The sequence below is a fragment of the Salvelinus fontinalis genome, chromosome 18 (assembly GCF_029448725.1).
Source record: "Salvelinus fontinalis isolate EN_2023a chromosome 18, ASM2944872v1, whole genome shotgun sequence".
Lineage (NCBI taxonomy): Eukaryota > Metazoa > Chordata > Actinopteri > Salmoniformes > Salmonidae > Salvelinus > Salvelinus fontinalis.
In genome coordinates this window covers 28,573,435-28,587,520 of record NC_074682.1, presented here as the reverse complement: position 1 = coordinate 28,587,520, position 14,086 = coordinate 28,573,435, and the positions used below count along the sequence as shown (strand labels likewise).

The 14,086-nt window shown below is 39.7% G+C and overlaps 2 protein-coding genes across 4 annotated transcripts; one reads left to right on the top strand and one right to left on the bottom strand.

Annotated features, from left to right (window-relative positions):
- Window positions 1-4,478, bottom strand: LOC129815919 (DNA damage-regulated autophagy modulator protein 2-like). 2 transcript variants are annotated; one of them, XM_055870130.1, is made up of 8 exons: window positions 4,369-4,478; window positions 3,307-3,517; window positions 3,089-3,156; window positions 2,828-2,970; window positions 2,503-2,680; window positions 2,216-2,298; window positions 2,064-2,156; window positions 1-1,901 (listed from the first exon to the last, which is right to left on the bottom strand). In XM_055870130.1, the coding sequence occupies exons 2-8, from the start codon at window positions 3,435-3,437 to the stop codon at window positions 1,779-1,781; spliced, it is 819 nt and encodes a 272-aa protein (XP_055726105.1). In that variant the 5' UTR covers window positions 3,438-3,517; window positions 4,369-4,478; the 3' UTR covers window positions 1-1,778. The 2 variants fall into 2 exon arrangements, with proteins under 2 accessions (XP_055726105.1, XP_055726104.1); XM_055870129.1 differs by lacking the exon at window positions 4,369-4,478 and adding an exon at window positions 3,849-4,048.
- On the top strand, window positions 4,062-14,079 carry LOC129815920 (synaptonemal complex protein 3-like). 2 transcript variants are annotated; one of them, XM_055870132.1, is made up of 10 exons: window positions 4,062-4,139; window positions 5,055-5,441; window positions 7,020-7,140; window positions 7,244-7,313; window positions 12,519-12,553; window positions 12,725-12,842; window positions 12,923-13,022; window positions 13,141-13,239; window positions 13,324-13,428; window positions 13,651-14,079. In XM_055870132.1, exons 2-10 carry the CDS (start codon window positions 5,373-5,375, stop codon window positions 13,702-13,704), a joined length of 771 nt encoding a protein of 256 aa, XP_055726107.1. In that variant the 5' UTR covers window positions 4,062-4,139; window positions 5,055-5,372; the 3' UTR covers window positions 13,705-14,079. The 2 variants fall into 2 exon arrangements, with proteins under 2 accessions (XP_055726107.1, XP_055726106.1); XM_055870131.1 differs by having other exon boundaries at window positions 7,241-7,313; window positions 13,651-14,075.
- Window positions 14,080-14,086: the final 7 nt, after the last annotated feature.

Here is a 14,086-nt window from a genome sequence, read left to right as displayed (position 1 = left end):
TACAAGTAAAAGGTTTTTATTCTGTTATAAAGCCTTCACATACAACAGTGAATGTATGATACTTGCCATTCCTGAGAATGGAGACAAGACAATTAAAGCTCCTATGTAGTTACTGCAGATGTGATCGTTTATTAGGAAACATGGATCAGATTTGCCTAAAATATTTCCCTGTCAGTTAACAGCAATGATGGCAATACCTCCTCCACACACCTCCAGTGCGGTCATAGAAACAGGTGGCTACAGGTAGCCAGCTGCCATTTTTATATAACAAAATAAACCTTTTAGTAGAAAACAAATGAATAACCAGAGCATCATAGATGAGTTAGCTGACAACGTCACACAAAAGATCCTCACAGTTCAATGGGGCAGCAGTCCATGAGTTGTAATTCTGGATGGCCAGATTGCTACCAACAATGACAAGAAACTACCATGTGGGGAATTGTTAATCGTTTCATCTTGTTCTTGATACCATGTTTTGTTTTGATGTGTTTTGACTGAATTCATATCAATACTATTATGGCTCAAATTCATTAGCTAACCAACAACTGTAATGATGTATTTGAGACAAGTGTTTGTTGTGCAAATACAAGTAGCCAGCTGCCATTTTCTTTATACAACAAAATCCACTTTTAGTAGAAACAAAATTAATAACCAGAGAATCATAGAGATTCAGTAAAATGTTGAACCTGCTTACATCCCCTATATTTTATCCATTCAATGTTAAAGAGATGTGAATACATTGCTTTTTAATGGGTCTGTATGGAAGTAATTTAAATCATAATTGGGGAAGAAATAGAAAACCACAAAACCAAATTAGAAAAGTACAAAAAATACAATCCATTCAGTTATGATCAAATCTACAGCAAAACTTATTTCCTTATTCTCCTACATTAACACGGAGGGCTTCACAGCCAGAGCACAATAACTTAGCATTCCAAAGCAGAAGTGAAGTAGAGTAAATGCATCATTATACTTCTAGATAATTAGTTAAAGTGCCTTGCTTCAAACCACTTAATAATATAAATTCTCATGAAAGACAATCAACGTAAGCTCACGCAACAAATGCTCATATCTATTTTTGTGTTGAGGTGGGGGCTGCTAGACTTGTAAGAAAGCAGAACCAAACATGTTGCTGGCTCTTTGGCACCATCCAGTGGTTGATAAGAATAGCATAGTTGTGTTCTGAATACTAAAAAAATGTACAAGGTATGAAAACCTTTTACACACCACAGATGACATTTGTCAGATGATGCCCTTATGAGCAGTACATATTTTTATTGAGCCTAACACAAGAACCAAATGTCAGTGAAAATAGTGCAGTTGACATCAAAAGGCATGTCAGTTTAGAATGACGTGTGGCATTTCTACTGTATCTAAGAATTAGGCTTATCAGCAGTATCTTAGTGCTTGTTGATCGCACACTCAGCATTCTATATTTAAGCAATAAGGCCAGAGGAGGTGTGGTATATGGCGAATATACTACGGCTAAGGGCTGTTCTTATGCATGATGCAACGCGGAGTGCCTGGATACAGCCCTTAGCCGTGGTATATTGGCCATATACCACAAACCCCTGAGGTGCCTTATTGCTATTATAAATTGGTTACCAACGTAATTAGAACACCAAAAATGTTTTTGGGTCATACATGTGGTATACGGTCTAATATACCACGGCTTTCAACATTCAGGGCTCGAACCATCCGCATATAATCTCATTTATTCCATTCAGTATGTTGACATTTACAGCTCGACTCCACCACACTACTAGGAGTGGTCTTGTTCAGATGCCCCCCGCCAGTAGTGGAGAGGTCTCTGATTGGTTGAGAGGTGTGGTGACGCTGTAGTGCGGTGAATCATACATGTGATTACTCTTTAGGTCCGCCTCTGCCCGCAGCGTTATTTTCTACAGATGGGAAATGGAGCACAGTTGTTAGAAAAGTGGTCTTCAATTTCTGCCCCAGAGAGCTATGGGGTATGCAGGATTTTACTGCAGCCCAGCAATAACAAATGTGGCTCTAGTGATAAAGTAAGTGAATAGAGGAAATGAGGATGAGAGCTGTAGTACCTGGAAGTCTCGGATGTAGGTGAGGAAGAAACTGACAAAGGAGAGAGCCAGAGACCACTCAGAGATGGCGCTGATGATGTGAGGGATGTAGCCCTGCAACAAACATAACTGTTACACACGCACACACACACACACAGAATAAGGTTACTAACCATCTCTCCAGGTATCCAGTGCAGTTTATGGGCCACGTCCACTCCAGGCAGACTGCTGTACATGATGAGAGATGACACAAACACAGAGAAGAAGTCAAGGAGTACAACAGGCAGGATCTAGAGCCGTGTTACAGAGGGCAACTCTTGCAGTTGTCAGAGGTCCTTGCAATTTGTGCAAGTTATCAGCTTCCATTCACTGTAATTGTCTAATAGCAACAACAATCTATAAGCAACAATGAATCATGATTTCATATTTGCATGTTTGGCAGAAATATAGTGGAGGATACTGCTGATAATGCTGGCAAAGGTCCACACTCCAATGCTGAGTCGGACCCAGAATATACTCTTCCCGTGGACGTGAGGCTGCATGTACAGAGACACCAGCGTCTGCACCAGCATGTACAGGGCCCCCACACCAAACGTCAATATCGCCCCCACCAGGTGCATGAAGAACAGAGTGGTTTTCTGTAGAGGGTGAGGGGAGGTATTGATTTACAGTATCACAGCTACATACATGATTGTCATAGGAAAAACTGGAACAAGGACTGTAGAAGAGAGACCGAAAGAAATCGAGAGACAGATATACACAACAGGACACAACTCAATGGGTACCTGGAAGTTAGCGACGATGCACATGCCAAAGGAGCTGGTCCATCCCAGCACCAGGCCCAAGACGTTGAGTTTATGGAGCTTTGACTCCTCTTCGTCTGTCAAGGCTTGGACCTGCTTGTAGCGTACATACATGGTGGCTACACCTGCCACAACAAACATGATCACACATTAAAACAGTCACAAATTCAGTCCGATATACACGTGATTTCAAATTGATGGCTAGATTCAAAAGAGGACTCAGGGAGGTAAAGGTGATGTTACCTAGGAATGCTGACATGTCCAGCATGATTCCAAACACACATCTCTCTGGAGCAACTGTCCCTGTGTCACTGAACAGAAACATGACAAGCAGAATGTCAGGCACTTCCTATTACAATGCAATGCCTACTTATGAACCGAAGTGATTTCAGGTATAAATGTAAAAAGACAAGGATAAAAGGAGGATGGTGTTTGCATTTGGGAATCAGCCTATATCTGACCTGATGTATGGCACCAGTGGGTCCACATGTCTCAGCACCACAGCTGTGATGTAATCGAAGATGAACGTGGCTGTCGTCCATAATACCAGAGCTACTGGTAGAATACACAGACCTTCCTGGAACCACCACATGTCCTCTGTTCTGTGTGTGTGTGTCAATCCACCAGTAGCCTATCCAAGTTAAACCACTTGTGCTGGTGTGTTGTCTTCACCTGTAGAGCATGAGGTTATGTAAAGTGCCAGAGTGCGCTGTGGGCACACACACTTAAATAGCTAAATCTGCACACTCATTATTAAGAGACTATGCATTCCTCCCACGTGATCTCATTTCTCAGTTCCTCTACTACTGTTTCTGTGCCTCGATGTACTAGCAAGTAACTTTAGAGAGAAACAGAAACGTTGCGGTTACATTTGCTAGGCCACAATGCGTACATGATACTGTTTAATCGGATAAATAGAGAGTGAACAAGCTACATAGAATACGTAGTCAAACAGATATGTGTATAAAATAACTGGAACTCTGCCAATATGACCCTATTGTACCTTCGGCGGTTCCTTTGCTGTCACCTCATCACACGTCAATTGGTCTCACAAAAGAAAAAATTAACTGCGAGAATGCAGAAAAGCAAAGTTGTAGTTTACTCTTCTGATCGCTATATTTAAATGTACATGACACGGATTAGGATTTATGTCATGCTCTCTCAACTAAAAACGTAATCCCTTTACTTCCCGTTAGTGTTTCAGAAGAGGCGTGGCCTTGAAATACCCGGATTTTTAAGCGAACGTCAACAGAGAGGATCTTTCATGTCAATAATCTGACAATAGAGACAAAAGGTGCTTGCATGCTGTCTATTACTTAAATTATGATATGATGATGATAAATATATTTACAAACAGTGCTTGACTTGGACTGAAATAGGTCATTTTGTCTGCAGGTACTGTTTACATTTACGTGCAGGAGCTCCAGAATACTTTTGAGTTAATATCAAAATCAAATCAAACTTTATTTGTCACATGGGCTAAATACAAGAAGCATAGACCTTACCGTGAAATGCTTACTTACTTATTCTATACGAGGAACGTGAGCTCAAAGGGTACAACATTTTAGGTGCCGGTGTTGTGTGCCACAGGAGGTATTAGACTCTAGTCACAAAAGGAAGTGGTTATTTCAGCAATAATAGTTTTTAGAGCCCTCTACTGTTCTCTACCCATCCCTCAATCCCCCATCCCATCGTGCTTTTCCCTCTTATGGCTTTTCCTACATTTCTTTTACACTTTTTCTGTTTTAGTTTTAAAAGAAACGTAGATATAGTAGTAATAAGAAAACAATAATAATACAATTTGTATTCTGGGCGAAAAAGAAAGTTCAAATATATAAATCAACATGAGTGCATATCCATAATCACAGTAAACTGTTATAATAATAGAAAAATATAAGAAAAAAATAAATAAACGTATAATAATATAATAAACAAAACTATGACTGAATGTGCCTCCATGAAGAATCCCCTCCCCAATAGGTCCCTTTGCCCTCAATAGGACACCCCCAGCACCTCCACCATTCCCATCAACCTCCCCGCACCCCGCACCCCTCAACCACAAAACACAATAATGCTATTAATAATAGAAATTAAAATAAAAAATATATATACCAAGATATATCTATACACATACACACATGTACAGTACATATACATAAACATATTCACAGGACACTCAACTTTTCTCTTATCTCTTTTCCTACATCAGATATGCAGGTGACATTTCCACCTGGATGACAGCACATAATCAGCGAGATGGAGCTGCTCTTCATCCAAGGGAATGCCTGCCCATTCTCAGGTGTTAGATAATCTGAGATGATCACATGTCATTTACATTCCAGCCCTTGTCAGCTCCAGATTTGTCTACTTCAACTCACACCCTGCTTGAATCCCTGCATTCTCAGATTCCCCTCTGTTGTTAATCTCTATATTGTAATCAATAAAGTGTTTCAAAATGCTGTACTTTTATTAACATAATTTATATGTTCAGATCATTCCTGAGAGAGAAGGGGTGTAATATCTCCAGATGGGCGTGTGGTACCCTTCCTCACCCATGCCAACAAGATGTTACTCTTGTTGGGTCTTTGCCTTGAAAGTAAGTACGAGAGTATAAGTAATGTACAATTAACCTACTGAAAGTATACTGACTAAAAGGCAAAACAGAACTGTCAAATTATATTATAGCTGTGTCTTTGTATACTTGCAAATTAGAATCTTAAAACCTCTAACGAGTCACAAAACCGGATCCGGGATCCCCCCCATCAAAAAAGCTGACTAGCATAGCCTAGCCTAAAGCGACAGGGATATCATATAATAAAATGTTCATGAAATCACAAGTCCAAGACACCAAATGAAAGATACACATCTTGTGAATCCAGCCATCATTTCTGATTTTTAAAATGTTTTACAGGGAAGACACAATATGTATTTCTATTAGCTAACCACGATAGCAAAAGACACAACTTTTTTTTCCCACCATTTTTTTCCTGCATAGGTAGCTATCACAAATTCGACCAAATAAAGATATAAATAGTCACTAACCAAGAAGGGGGGGGGTCCTAAGACAGAAGGGGGGGGGGGAGAATTTCGGCAGGCAAGAAAATGGCCTTGCCGAAATCCCCTTATTTTTGTGGCTAGTCAAATACTTTCTGTGGATCACATCAGAGTCAAATACTTTCTATAGAACAAACTTTATGTCAGGATAGGCAACCAAAATTAATAATTAATATATGTGTGTTATATTAAACATAGAGGAGGGAGTAAAATGTCAAGCAATAAACATTTCAGAACAACTACTAGTCGAATAAGACATGGGAGAGATGACGAATTTTGGCAGAGATTTATTTATAGACTAATACACATGACACAAGTACATACATTACTAGTGCCTCCCCGCGATCAAACCGACATAAAAATAAAATGAAACACAGCCTAACATGATCAGAAATCTCAACTAGCAAGCAAGTCACAGCAATGAAGAAATGAGTGTGCGCGCGTTCACGCGAAAAGGGGGGGGGGTTCTGGCAGCGGGTAGCTTTTCGGCACAACACCTGTTCTCAGCTGGTGAACTTCTGCCAAGTCAAGCACTTAATACAAATCCCTGTATTCATACCGGTAATAGCAATTTAGTGAACAATTTAGTATGGACCATTGAATCAACTAAACATCACAAACGGTGTAAATATCATTCATAGACATTAAAACCAGATATCAACACTTTACACATAGTAACACTAGAGAGCAGTTTCAAATTGTAACAATGTTTCTACCAAGAAAAACATTGTATCCTATATCCACCAACAGTGACGTAATTTGGTCCCGCGCTCAATTGGCGCGTCAACGTTTCTCACGCGCAGATTTTTTTGTTCACTTCAGCGCCAGCTCTCGAACCTAGTAAAATACTTTTAACCAAAAAAATGGTAGGGCAGTGAAGCTAGCTCGCTTTTATATTAACATATATTTTAACAAGTTTAAAACAAAAGTCTTTAGCAAAATAAGGATTTTTACTTTGATAGCCTGTTTTGTTTAGGCCAAAATAGGTCAGGTTTCTTTCACACAAGGTAGTTAACGTAGCTAGCTAGCTAGGTTCGAGGTTAGCATAACGTCAGCAATAGGCTAAAGCTGTCAGTTGAACCAGTTCTGTAGCACATTTATCTTCTTTCTTGTCAACCAGCAAAATATGGCAACTCACAATGGATGTGCTCTGAAAGGCAAAGCAAAAGGCACTAAAACCACCTCAGGCAAACCCCATATGGAGGACTTCAATGGGAGTTTCAACAAAGAAAACCTTCAAGGTAATTTAGTTAACGTTATTCCTGAAAGCTGGTAGCTTATAAATCATGTGTTTTTTTCTTCATGACATACTATCTAATAGTCTACTTTGTTTTGTTACAGTAGTTGAGGCTGAGACATTGAGAGGAAGGAAACGTCTCTCAGAGGCAGATGATGACATTGACATCACCAAAGGGTAGGCCAAGCATTTGTCACAAAGTGCAGTGATGTAAAGGACTTCAACGCCTCCCTAACCCGGATCCGGGATCCCCCCCATCACAAAAGCTGACTAGCATAGCCTAGCCTAAAGTTACAGGGATATCATAAAATAAAATGTTCATGAAATCACAAGTCCAAGACACCAAATGAAAGATACAGATCTTGTGATTCAAGCCATCATCTCTGATTTTTAAAATGTTTTACAGGGAAGACACAATATGTAAATCTATTAGCTAACCATGTTAGCAAAAGACAACAATTTTCTTACTCCACCATTTTCTTACTGCATCAGTAGCTATCACAAATTCGACCAAATAAAGATATAAATAGCCACTAACCAAGAAACAAACCTCATCAGATGACAGTCGGATAACATATTTATTGTATAGCATAGGTTTTGTTAGAAAAATGTGCATATTTCAGGTAGAAATCATAGTTTACAATTGCAGCCCCCATCACAACTATCACTAAAATGACTAGAATAACTACAGAGACCATCGTGTATTAGCTAATTACTCATCATAAAACATTTCTTAAAAATACACAGCGTACAGCAGATGAAAGACACAGATCATGTGAATATAGCCAATATGTCAGATTTTCTAAGTGTTTTACAGCGAAAACACAATATAGCGTTATCTTAGCTTAGTACAATAGTCAGTCACACGGCAGCATTGATTCAAGGCAAAAATAGCAATAACGTTATAAACCACCAAACGCTATTAATTTTTTCACTAACCTTCTCAAAATTCTTCAGATGACAGTCCTGTAACATCATATTACACAATCCATATAGGTTTTGTTCGAAAATGTGCATATTTAGCAGCACACACCGTGGTTATACAATGTGATCAGTAGCAACAGGGCATGCATTCTGGCCGGCGCCATTTTGGAAAGGCACCTAATCTTATCGAAAGCTATTCATAAACTTGACTAAAAAAATACAGGTTGGACAGCAATTGAAAGACAAATTAGTTCTTAATGCAATCGCTGTTAGATTTTTAAAATTAACGTTACAAGACATACAGTGTGCGCTACAGCCAGACAAGTGCCGAAATAATTGCGGTCAAATCCGTTTACATTTTTACACATAAATACGGAATAACATCATAAATAGCTCTTACTTTTGGACGAGCTTCCATCAGAATCTTGGCCGAGTGGTCCTTTGTCCAAAAGAATCCTTGCTTGGTTGTAAAGCGTCGGCCTTCAACTTCGGAATTAGCCGCTAACAGTAGCTATGTGGTCACGCATGCCCAAATACCCAAAACGTAATTCTAAGGAAATTCTGAAAATAGCAATATACTCGCATAAAATGATATAACTCGGTTTAAAATAATTTGTTATGATGTTTCTAACACCTATATCAAATTAAATTAAAGACGGATATATTTAAGGTCGATAACTGAGCGTTCCAAAATGCCATGCTGAGATCCTGCTTTGCGTAAAGGCAAAAGTTGAAAAGAGAGGTACTCTCGCTCCTTGGCCATTTATAAACTCTGAGAATGACGTAGAGACCCCATTCCACTTCTCATTGGTTACTGACATCCAGGGGAAGGCGGGTCGATCCATACGATACACACAGGGCTTAAAACTGATCTCAGAGCAGAGCTTCGTTTTCAGACCTTCGCAGTTCCTGTCATGGATTTCGCTGCAGAAAGAGTTCTGGTTCACCCGCAGACATAATTCCAACGGTTTTAGAAACTAGAGAGTGTTTTCTATCCAATAGTAAGAATAATATGCATATTGTACGAGCAAGAATTGAGTACGAGGCCGTTTACATTGGGTACACCTTTGTGCTATGTCGAAATAGCATCCCCCTAGTGGCAAGAAGTTTTTAAGTAAAAATACTTCAAAGTACTACTTTGGGGTATCTGTACTTTACTTTACTATTTATATTTTTGACAACTTTTACTTTATTTTATTTTGGAATGTAATGATGTACTGTTTACTTCATCCATTTTCCCTGACACCCAAAAGTACTCGTTACATTTTGGATGCTTAGCAGGACAGGAAAATGGTCCAATTTACACACTTATCAAGAGCGCATCCCTGGTCATCCCTACTTCCTCTGATCTGGTGGACTCGCTAAAGACAAATGCTTTGTATGCAAATTATATCTGAGTGTTGGCGTGTGCACCTCGCTGTCAATAAATACTTTTAAAAAACGAAAATTGTGCCATGTTGTTTACTTAGGGACAGATCGAAATTGACTCGGGGGGGAGGGGCTGGTCCAACTCAAGGTGTCATAAAAAAATGCACCCCCTCCCTAAAGTTCAAAATATTTTCACATGACCCTCCCCTTGTACTGGTAATATAAATTGAACAATCTCCCCCCTCAGAATGAACTCAAAATAATGTTTACGAGCACAAACAAACAATGACTGTAGCGATGGTTATAAATGTGAATATCGACTTTGCCACTTCAGCAGATTTTTGTGGCACAGTTGATGTCACGCAGGACTTCGGGCAAGAGGGTTGAGGGTTCACCAACCACCACAGACAAGCTCACTCTCCCTGCTTGTTTCGTTACACTACAATCAGAACTGGCTGCAAACAATGATCAGCTAGGGCTTACCCTGTGTGTACCTACATTAAAAATGGCGCCGACTGCCTTGCTTCTAGCTCTTGAGAATTACAAGCATTTCGCTACACCCACAATAACATCTGCTAAACATGTGAATGTGACCAATAGAATGTGATTTGATTTAGGGGAAACTCAGATGTTCAACATTTTGATGCCATTCATAATTATATAAAATATATGCAACCAATTTGCCACCAACAGGTTTCTGTGCCAATGCACCACACAACCATTAAACAAGCATACCAACTTCTGGCACTTCAATTTCATGGTTTGCGTTTTCAACACCACAATAATAATGTGCTGCCGCACAGTTTGGATTGATTGATTGTATTTGTCAGTTAAAAAAATGCATATATACCCAAAGATTTTTTTAAGTGACCGATATTGCACAATAAAAACATGTACAATTACATAGATACAGACATTACAGATCTCTCCAGAGATGTTTGATCGGGTTCAAGTCCGGGCTCTAACTGGGCCACTCAAAGACATTCAGAGACTTGTCCCGAAGCCACTCCTGCGTTGTCTTGGCTGTGTGCTTAGGGTCATTTGCCCCAGTCTGAGGTCCTGAGCACTCTGGAGCAGGTTTTCATCAAGGCTCTCTCTGTACTTTGCTCCGTTCATCTTTCCCTCGATCCTGACTAGTCTCCCAGTCCCTGCCGCTGAAAAACGTCCTCACAGCATGATGCTGCCACCACCATGTTTCACCGTACAGATGGTGCCAGGTTTCCTCCAGATGTGACGCTTGGCATTCAGGCCAAAGAGTTCAATCTTGGTTTCATCAGACCAGACATTCTTGTTTCTCATGGTCTGAGAGTCCTTTAGGTGCCTTTTGACAAACTCCAAGCAGGCTGTCTTTTACATGTGCCTTTTACTGAGGAGTGGCTTCCGTCTGGCCACTCTACCATAAAGGCCTGATTGGTGGAGTGCTGCAGAGATGGTTATCCTTCTGGAAGGTTCTCCCAACTCCACAGAGGAACTCTGGAGCGCTGTCAGAGTGACCATTGGGATCGTGGTCACCTCCCAGACCACGGCCCTTCTCCCCCGATTGCTCAGTTTGGCCGGGCGGCCAGCTTTAAGAAGAGCCTTGGTGGGTCCAAACTTCTTCCATTTAAGAATGATGGAGGCCACTGTGTTCTTGGGGACCTTCAATGGTTCAGAAATGTTTTGGTACACTTCCTCAGATCTGTACCTCGACACAATCCTGTCTCGGAGCTGTACGGACAATTCCTTCGACCTCATGGCTAGGTATTTGCTTTGACATACACTGTCAACTGTGGAACCTTATATAGACAGGGGTGTTCCTTTACCAATCATGTCCAATCAATTGAATTTACCACAGGTGAACTCCAATCAAGTTGTGGAAACATCTCAAGTATGTTGAATGGAGCTCAATTTCGAGTCTCATAGCAAAGGGTCTGAATAATTATGTAAATAAAGTATTTCTGTTTTTATTGGTAATACATTTGCCAAAATTTCTAAAAACCTCTTTTCACTTTGTCATTATGGGCTATTGTGTATAGATTGATGAGGGTAAAAAATATTTAATCAATTTTAGAATAAGGCTGCATCGTAACAAAATGTGAGAAAGTCAAGGGGTCTGAATACTTTCCGAATTCACTATATATATATATATATATTTATATAAAGGAAGAGACGCTTAGACCTAACCCCAGAGAGATAGAGATATGCCGGTGACAATGTACGAGACCGACATGCATTTCTTTATGTCAGATGGCTACTTTGTCTGCTATACATCCACTGGATATCATAAGGTGAATGCACCAATTTGTAAGTCGCTCTGGATAAGAGCGTCTGCTAAATGACTTAAATGTAAATGTAATACAGATATAGACGTACAGAAGGAGGGTCATTTGTTAATGTTCGATCAGAATATTTTGTATGAAGATAATAATTATATTGTTAGATTATAGGAGTAACTGGTAGGCCTGAAACATTCTTCCTCACCTGAAGTTCAACTGTCTGAGTCAGTTGGAGCGCCGGGGCGCGCTGCCTTCATATCATAGTCCTGCAGTAGCTAAAGCTTAATAATAGACACACCATACCAAACCTCCACAAACTTTATTAGGGTAATATTAAAATTACGTCAAGCCATTGTTTATAGGAAGAAAAAAAACAACTCTCCCCAAATCACAAAAGAAAGTTTGACAACCCTCCCCTATTTTGGATTGCCCCTCCCTCCCAGTAAATGTTGATCTATCCCTTAATACGGATTTTTTTAAATGATTTATACTTTTACTTTTGATACTTGAGTATATTTTTGCAATTACATTTACTTTTGATACTTAAGTATATTTTTGCAATTACATTTACTTTTGATACTTAAGTATAGTTAAAACCTAATACTTTTACTCAAGTAATATTTTACTGGGTGACTTTCACTTTTACCTGAGTCATTTTCTATGAAGGTAATGTATATTTACTTTTACTCAAGTGTGACAACTGGGTACTTTTTCCACCACTGACAAAATGACATTAATTTGACTGAGGTGTAGAACATACAGTATTATCCTGTGTGAGTTAAGTTATGGTTCATATTGTTGTCATTCAATTAATATATTATGTCTTCATCCACAGAGGGGATATGATGACCATGTTGGACAGATTTGGAGGTATTGGGTTTTCCAACGGATAATCCGATTTTCATGACTCTTCTCTACTAGATTCTTCTCTAATCTCTGGCCTTCTCTACTCTGGCCTTGCACACTGATTGGTACAGGGATTGTTTCTCATCACTGAATTTTGCTTTGCATGTATGAGCCTCTTTTTCTTCTTACTGCTAGCGGACATCAACAAAGCCTTCCTGGCAAAACGCAAACGCTTGGAAACGTTCACCAAGTCCTCTGTGAAGACCAGCCATCAGAAGATTGAGCAGTTATGGAGGGTCCAACAAAGAGACAGGTGATTAGATGTGTAGAGTGAAAGAAGGGTGCAAATATGTGTGTGTGTGTAACCTGATTTATATGATATCAATTCTGCAGGAGTAAAGTGACAGAAGACTACTGCACCCAGTTCAATGCAGTCTTCAACCAGTGGGACACAGATGTGCAGAAGTCCAAGGATAACGAGGAGAAACTACTGGTATTGCTCTGTCAGGCCTCTGAAAAATCTTCAACCTATTTCTATTCTCTACCTAATACAGAGTTACACTGGCGTAACCAAGGCATCTAAGCATAGGTGTGTGTGTTCCCGGCCATAGAGCATGTTCCAGCACCAGCAGAAAATGTTTCAGCACATGAGGGCCTCCCAAAGCCAGAGACTGAAGACTCTCAAGCAGCTGCTAGAGCAGTACATCCAGGTATATTCTCTCATAGTAGACTTTGTGATTTTAAATCTATGTCCCGGCTGGTTCTCACGCCACCTTGTTTCGCCGTGCTGGTAGAGCCTTGATACAATGGAGAAGACCCATGTCAGCCAGCAGGGTGATGTACAGGGCGAGCTGCGCCAGGAAATGGCACTGTTTCAGAAAAAGATCCTCATGGACACAGTAAGTAAAATGACAGATCAACTTACTAAACACATTGTTTACATGCCTTATGTCACCCTTAGCTTAGCTGAAACGTTGCTAATGATACAAATTGATGTGCCATTTTGAAAATGTGAGTATACTACGAGCATGAGTGTGGACCATGAGCATAGTATTTAGAAAATGACACTATTCATCATTTAGGTCAGATTTCAAACAATACATGTTTTTTTTTATCAACAGCAACAGCAAGAGATGGCTACAGTGCGCAAGTCTCTGCAGACGATGCTGATGTAAATTATTTAGAATGAAGGGAGCCAAGAAGAATCAACTCCATCCAAAGGCTTTTTGTGTGTACATATCACTGAGCTGGGTTGTCTGTACTGCTTTAGTTTATAACTGTGTTCCAGATAGACCTTTACAATGGCCAGAGAAGTGTTAAACATCTCAGGAACCATATCAACCTTGATTCTTTAATCTGCAAATACCAGTAATGGTTCCAGGGAGATGGGAGTTTTGAAATCTTAAAGTATGGTGTGTACATGTAGCATTGCATTTCTGTTATCAACTGCTTCATTCTATGTTAAATCTACTTAATTAAACCCTGATTAAGACAGGGATGGAGAAATTAAATGTGACTTTAGTTAAAATGTTGTCAGGAATTAATACCATCTGTTAT